General features: G+C 29.7%; 1 protein-coding gene across 1 annotated transcript; it reads left to right on the top strand.

Moving 5' to 3' along the window:
* Positions 1-374: 374 nt before the first annotated feature.
* Positions 375-5,762, top strand: LOC132757247 (oxidized low-density lipoprotein receptor 1-like; the record flags this gene model as incomplete). The annotated part of the gene is made up of 4 exons (XM_060748464.1): positions 375-541; positions 1,252-1,379; positions 2,690-2,811; positions 4,138-5,762. Coding segments are annotated over 4 exons (692 nt in total), but the record flags the coding sequence as incomplete, so codon positions are not given.
* Positions 5,763-8,624: the final 2,862 nt, after the last annotated feature.

Here is an 8,624-nt window from a genome sequence, read left to right as displayed (position 1 = left end):
TATAAACAACTATAACGCTTAACGAATTCAATGTGATTTATAGCTTTTTTACATGGCCTTTGCTTTATCATATCAACTCATTGTGGAAGATGAATTGTTGGAGAGTGGTTGATCAAGAATTTTTTAATTTTCATGTTCAATAAATAAGTTTATAATAATAAATTTTAAATTTATTTTAAAAGTAACCCTTTCAGGTTCGTTTCTAGCATGAACACGAATGCTACATTTTCGTTTTTCTTTGTTGGTAGAGTTTTAGCTATTCAAAAATGTGTCCAATGATCTAGCAAATATCATATACATACATGTATAGATATGACAGGTTAAAGTCTACCTAAATGAATGAAATCCGAATACACATGTATATATATTTGCAGTTTCTGCAGACACTGAAGGACCAAAGTGCGACCTACCATGGGAAAAGCTCCACAGGACATGTGTACAGTTCATGAAAGCGAAGCCATTTTTAACTTGGCAAAAAGCTCGCGATTCCTGTATTAGTATGAATGCTGACATTCTCAGTGTTAACGACAAAGAGGAAAATGTAAGTGTTTATAATATTAATTAATGTTTAATTTCCGATTGTTCCCTTATGTTTGCACAGTTACTGGGTATTGCATTAAATTTATTAAGTGTATTTTTTATGATAAAGGTTAGAAGTCTATTTTATCTCTTAGAGGATATAAAAGGAAATTATAAAGTAAGTTTTTCAGCTGGTTAAGCATCTGTCCTTCGCTTTGATAGGGTCAATTGGATGGTTAGAATCACTAGGTAAAATATGGTATATAATGTCCTATGAAGTTGCCAGTTTACATTGTAATATTAGAATTTGTATATATTTTCAAATAACTCTCTTGATAAAAAAACAAATGCATTTCACCTGCTCTGTTATCATATTGTGTTTTTGTATAATCATGATCATATGGCATGTTTTTAGTGTTTTGTATATGCATTATCAGTTTTTTTTCTGCTTTTGCACCGTTATAAAAGCAAACATTGCTTGCAATAGCTCAGTCACGAAGAAGCGTCAGTCCATACGACAAGATAAAATTTGACCCGCAATAAACTTTAATAATACTCTCTCCTGTGATCATAGAATATTTTCATCATAAGTAATGTTTAACTTTAAAACAATTTACTTGAAATTTTACATATTTTTTAAATCATCATCCACACATGGTTCATATGACTTATCTATGTACAAAATAAGTGCCTTTTGTGTATGCTATTTTCTTTTTACTCGATGTATTTCAGAGAAAGTTGAAACCTTTAGTGAGGAGACATGTGCGTAGTAGGGACTTACTCTATTGGTGGATTGGAATACGTGAAGTTGGGCACTCCTGGCTGTGGGTGGATAATGACGAGCAATATGCAAACATACCGTTCATTCGTTTCAATTGATATATTTATACAGATTTCTACACTTAATGGTTATAAAATGCATTATTTTTAATGTGTTACATTGTTTACAATAACTTATCAAAACTAAAGTAGGATGTAAAAAAACACAGAAAAAATTTATACAAGAGTAAACTTTTCAAAGAAGAAACATGAAAAAGAAGTTAATATTTCTCTTTCTTAGTATTTCATATTTTGAATAGACCTTGTACTTGATTTTTCCATGAAACGCTGGTTAGGTTTATTATTTTGAATATTTTAAAAATGCAGACTCAAAATCGCTAAATACGACTAAGTCAAAAAGATTTATTGACTGAAAATGTAAAGAAAATCAGAAAAGCAAATTCCGAGAAAAGGGACATTGCGATATCATTGACATAGAAGAAGGGTTCCATTTTATTCTGAAACGTAGAAAATATGACAATTAGCAGACATGCAAAAAAAAAGAAAGAAATATTCTTACGAAAATCCAAGCAAATTTATAGAAAATTTGAATTAAACATACAAAACAATACTTACGAGACATGCTCTTGATATAATAAATCTTCCATTTTACACAAAGCCTTTTTAAGGTTTATGTTATATATGAAATAAGACATTGTTTTTGTTAATGCCTTTTTTGCTATTTTTTTCCTGTATCTTTACTTTCATTTAATTATAATTATTTATTTGTAGATAATTGCATTATATGAAAAGTGTATTTAATTTATTATGTAATTGTCTGATTATGTTTAAGAGCTTTTGATTCTTAAGACAAATAAACTTTGTAAGTTAACTTTTCTTTGTCATTTTATTCAGATTGTGATTCAAATCAGTTCTATTCATTGTATACAAAAAGTGATATACTTCTATTTTGCTTTCTGTTAAAAATTATATGTAAATATAATATGTTTATGTCGAGGTATGTATTAATATGTAAATATTATATGTTAATATAATATGTATAATTAATTCCTCAGTAGTTATATTTTATACTGACTGTAAACTTTAGCACCATTGCTTTATAATTGATTGGATTTTTAATTTTACACATATATATAATAAATGTACAGAACATTTTTGACTTTGCCGATGGCGTGGACGGTAGTTTGCACTTGACGGTACCGTCCAAAAAACAGGCTCAATCAAACCGAGCATTTTCAATTTTGCCGTGTTGGGCTTTCTTTAGGGATTCATATATTTTCTCTATTTTGACTTTGAAAATTTCCGAATAAGTGATCGGATAATCAAATATATGTACTTCTTAGCAACTGTCCCAGTTGTTTGAAAAATAATATTGATCAATATATTTCAGTGAATGGGCCGCTGGTCAAGGTCGTTTTCACACAGGAAGATGCGGACTTTATAGTTTCAGGGGAACTCTGGAAAATGTGGAATGTGAACTAGAGAAACCTTACATATGTGAACAATTTAAAGGTAACTGAGACCAAGAAGTACCATAATTTATATTTTTAAGTTTACGTATAAATGTTTAAAAGGTAAAAGTATTCAACCTTTTAGCAATATATAAATAAATCATATAAATAGAGGATGAGTGTAGGTTTAATACATGTACTAAATTTATTGAACTCGTTGAATAAAATCATATTATGCGAGCCTCTGGCGAGCATACTATTGTTTTATTCAACGAGTTCAAAAAATTATATTACAGGCGCGTCAATGAATAATTACTCTTCTTTCACTTTAAACGGTCTTTATTTTGGGTATATGATAAACAGAATATTAAATTTGTGTAAGCTCATTACTGTATTTATTGAACTCTTTGAATTCAATTATATTTTTCAACTCGTGCAATAAATTCATTATTGAACGTACACTCATTCAATATCTTTTTTTGTTGTTTGTTTTTAGCTGACATGCAATTTGTTTAATAATATTGAATGTTTTGGCTTTAATAGAATTATGACACGAGTTTTCATTTGTTATTATTTCTACTGTAATTACCGTTTGACAAACAAAAACACGTTTTCTGTATGAATCACTGATATACTAAAACACCAGGTATACTCTTTTTCAGGCAAATTATCAATGTATTTCAATTTGTAGATATACCGGTAAATCAAGCAAATGATCAATATATAAGAATCATTTCGTAGATATATATCAGGCAAATGGTCAATATATTAGAATCATTTCGTAGATATATATCAGGAAAATAGTCTATATATTTTTTTGTTTGTTTGATTTGGTTTTAAATCGCACCGACACAGTATAGGTCATATGGCGACGTTCCAGCTTTTACTGGTGGAGGAAGACCTCAGGTGCCTTCCGCACATTATTTCAGGCACGAACGGGCACCTGAGTAGAACCACTGACGTTCCGTAAGCTAGCTGGATAGCTTCCTCACATGAAAGAATCCAGTCTCTGTCAGGTTTCGACCCCATAACGAAGAGGAGAAATGGTTTGAAGTCAACGACCTTAACCATTTGGTCATGGACGCCCCCTAATCAATATGTTAGAATCATTTTGAAGATATGTATCAGGCAAATAATAAATATATTAGAATCATTTTGTAGAAATATATCAGGCAAATAATCAATTTATGATATTCATTTTGTAAATATATAAATATTATATCCGGCAAATGATCAATATATTTCAACCGTTTTTGATTTTACATTATATATCATACCGACACCTATAAAATTGAAGCTTTAGATATGATAAAATGTCATTTAATATCAATATATTTTCTGCTTTTTTTTGATCGGGCACATAGTTTATTGTATATATTTCTATTAGTGACGACTGATTCAACGACCTTAACAACAACAGGAAAGGCCACTTCAGCCTCAACCGATAAACAAACTCCAAACCCAACTAGAGGATCATACACTACAATCGCCATTAGCAAAGAGCCTCTAACAGACAGAATAACTGGTATTTTAACCAAATTTATATTTTTAAGTTTACATATTAATGCTGGAAAGGTCAAAATATCCCACCTTTTAGCATATATAAATAAATCAGATACAGTTTTATTAAGTTGCCAATCAACCATTGATAGAAATATATGATTTTAACCTTTGTTGTAAATATATACAATTATCCTTGAGATAAACAGTGTATTTCAACCACTTTATAGATATATGTAGATATATACATTGTATGTATTATATGCTTTTATGTGAAAAGTGAAATTCTTTATTCATCATTTTCATGGTGAAATTATCAAAAAATAGTTTATCTGTAAGCAAACTATATTTGAATGCGGATGAAAATAATATGAATGGAAATTTGACAGAAATACACTCCAACGTTAGTAAAATATATGCATGATTACGGAAAACCATTTTCAAGTTCTAATGTCAAAATCTTCGAGCTTTTTGTAAAAGATATATGCCAAGTCCAACGTCATTTGAAGTTTTATAGCGCGCGAGAATTGGAATGTGGAGGGCAGAAAACGGAAAATTGACAGTTCGTTGAGAAATAAAAACCCAGTAAGTTATCAGTTTCTTCGGTTTTTTAATTTCTTTTATCATTTCCGTGCAATACATTTTGTCCATATTGATATTTTCATGATGGTTTGCTTTGTTAGATAATGGAAGATTTAGGAAAATTCGTAATTACTATTTTAGATGTAGAACTAAAGCTACTTACTCACAAAATGCCATTACCAAGCAGCTACAAATTTATGGAAACAGATTGACAGAAAACACCCTATTCATTGAGTCTGACTTACAGCTAGCATCACATTAATTCAGTATAATTGACAAATTGCACAAAATTTAGAGAGAATAATTGACAGATTGAACTACATCTTTGAATGATTATTCTAATTGTGAAAAAATGACCCAAAATTGAAAAGTGTGGCAATGCTTTTCACTTAAATCAGACTAAGAATAGCATAGAAATGTTTTTTAAAGTATATTTTCTAATTATATCTTGAATAGTTTTCTTTTAAAAGTGCCCCAGCTCACATTTGTAAGAATTTGCAATTTTATGTTTTTAAGCTTTTGCACCTCAATGGAGTTTCTTTAAAAATCATTGTAAGCATGACAGGTACATTGTTATGTTAATTGTTATGGGTCTTGTTATAGGGTTGTTATGCTTAAAACTACGAAAGCACGTGTCCATCAATAGAGGCATTCGGGATATATCTTGGCCACGTTCTGAGCCTGGACAACAATTGACAGTTCTATGTGATAAAGGTGAGACTATGCATGTACAAACATATACTAGTAACACTTAAGAGCAATGTTCACCACCGTATTTAACTTTATATATACATTTTATGAAAAAAAACATGTAAACATTCTTTCAAGGCTATGATAAAATATGAAATTTATAAGACCATTTATCATAATTATACAAAAGGACATCACATGATTAAGAAGTAAAGTTACCATGTTGATTTATAAAAATAACAATTTTACATAGGTCATGCAAAGTGGAAATGTGACAAGAATCCAACATGTTAGAGGGATGAACCAGATGATTAACAGTCTACATCTGAAACCATACTAAGTTGTCACTAAGTCAGGTAACTTTAAGATACATGTTGCCTTGCTTTATCTTAGAGTTTCGCTTGGTAAAGGATAACTGTGTACAAAATAGTATCTCAATAACCAGCGAAGATATTCACTTGAAACTACAGAACATAATCATGGGCCACATTTCAAGACCCATAACCGTAACATATATTTAGACTGAAATATAACCATTTTAAACTTGTGAAAATTCCAGGTTTTCGTTCTAGTGAAAGAATGAATTATAATGAAATATAACTTGCCTAGATATAAAGTATAAGAAGTTTTAATACACTTTTACAGATTTTATTTAGCTTGCTTAGACATACACATATTTCTTTATCTGGCAAGCTGGTACTGCAAGCTTGAAAAGGGATCTTTTAATGGGTTATCTGGTTAGTTGAATTTATTTGACTAATAATTAAACATTATTTCTGGAATGGTGGAACCAAACATTTGGCTTTAGTCTGAAAATAATTGTGAATTGTGAAATGACTACCGTAATTTCCAATCGCAATCAGCAATTTCAATTGTTTATGTTTTGAAAAGAGTTCTTTTGATTTATTTCTCAAAACAGATGTTAATATATCAAACATTTTGCATTTCTTTGTCTATTGTGAATAGATTTTCAAATACAATGAATATATTTTAACTGTAAAATAGAGGACGCAAAATCAAATTCCAATTTTTTTTAAAAATCATATTCAAATTCAAAATAGATATATGATGTTTTCTATATCGTAAACGTTGACCTACGAGTGTGAATTTTTTTTGTACTTACGGCGAACTAAACACATATCAGTACGTTATATCTATGTTACTTTTTATTACGCAGTGCTCACGTAGCCGTTTAAATGGCTGACGTCATCTTCTGTACGTCTTTTTTCCGCGCTTCAATGAAACAGTCATAAGTCCTTCGGGTCTCTGTCATTATCTTATCGTCAATAACAATTTGCATATCATAAGCTGATGACGAGATATACGGAAGAATAATGTCTTGTTTTTCAATGCCTTTCAACATCATTTTCTTTATTAAAGAATAATACATTACATTCTAATGCAAAATAGTCTGCAACAATTTGTGACTTAGAAAAGACCTGTATGCAATTTCAGCATATTTTGTCACACAGGTTTTGATTTACGGACAACTTAAACATGAATATTGAAAGGGTTCCTTTTGCAGAAATAAGAAAAATAGTTAAAATACTATCCTTATTGATTTTTAAAAAAAAAATTTAGTCAAGAAAAAAACAGCTACACAAAAATAACGTTTAGCTAACAATTAAACTACATAAATTGCATTGTAGAAAAATGCATATGAGTGAAATGTTATCTTTCTGTTCCTTTTTAACACTTATTATTATTATTAGCCCTAAGAGATACAAAAGAGAAGTTCACAGAAAAACCTAAAAGAAAAACACACTAATTGGTCTTGTTTAAGTCTGAACAGAGGACTCTCGGTTTCAATGCAGCTAAGAGTAATGCTAATTTTTAAATACTCTTCAAAGTGAAGGTAATACATAATTAGTATACTACGTAAAGTGTCACAGTAAAGTGTTATAGAATATTTTAAGAAGTGCATCTTATAAAAATATAAAACAGCATGTAAATGTATCACATGACAAGTATTCTTTCATGAATATCAAAAAGATTGTATAACAATGCGATCAAAAGAAAGCTCTTATGCATCACAGACTGATTAATATAATAAGCATGTCAGTACATTACATTAAACAAAAATTTAAAGAAACTACATTAATATGTACAAAAGAATAAAATAGGTATTGTTACATAAAAGTGACAGGGATTCTACTACATAGATAGAAAAAAAAACACACACACACAACACAAACAAACAAAACCTCTTATGTTATGTTACATACTGAATAATATCTCTGAATAATATGACATATATATAATTGAATAATATAATAACAACATCTCAGCATCACATTATGCACACATTTAAAGTTACATTAAATAAATATGTAGAAATATTTTTGCCGTCGGCCTAAAAACCAAGCATTCAAGCATTCTACAGTTTCATTAACCTTTTTGACAGTATCGTTGTAAATCTCATCAAATATTGTTCATAAATTAGGATTTTAAATGGAAAACCCCACGGTAACACAAAAGTTCGTATACGAATTTTGATATGCAAATGAAGACTATAATCAGCTCGTGTATGCGCTACGTCACGGTGTTGGAACACAGCAAATATAAGATTTTCTTGTGCAAACACACTTTAAGCGTTTAAGCTTCGCGGTGCACTAGGCCTGGGTTTCAGAAAAAAATAATCATCTCTTAAAAAAGATTACATTCGTTACAATGTGGAAATATACCGTTACATTAGGACTGTTACTTATAGTCATGCTTGTTGATTTAATATTGATGTATGGATGATCTGAAGGCGGAGTTTCTCATGCAAACATAAATTGTACATCCGAATTCGCCACAATGAGGTTGCACATTTGTATGCTCATTAAACTCATTTTCGTTGTCTGGGCACCGAAAAAAAGATATGGAGTCGATATAAACCCAATTTATTAATGAAATACTACTATAGTCACTATTTCTTTTTTTATGAAATTTATTAAATGTAACTTTAAATAGCGGCATTAACAATTGGAAAAAATAGCTATTTTATTATGAATGTCAAAGAGATTATGTCATGCAGAAATCAGATTATTCTTAATTATCAAATAAATATTATTCTTTTTTAAGGAGGAGAAATTATTTTGAACTTCAAAAGGTCAAAGA

The sequence above is a fragment of the Ruditapes philippinarum genome, unplaced genomic scaffold (assembly GCF_026571515.1).
Source record: "Ruditapes philippinarum isolate M1 unplaced genomic scaffold, ASM2657151v2 ctg8178_1_1_1_1, whole genome shotgun sequence".
Taxonomy (NCBI): Eukaryota; Metazoa; Mollusca; class Bivalvia; order Venerida; family Veneridae; genus Ruditapes; species Ruditapes philippinarum.
The sequence above is the reverse complement of the archived record's forward strand: the minus strand, read 5'-3'. Positions and strand labels throughout refer to the sequence as shown.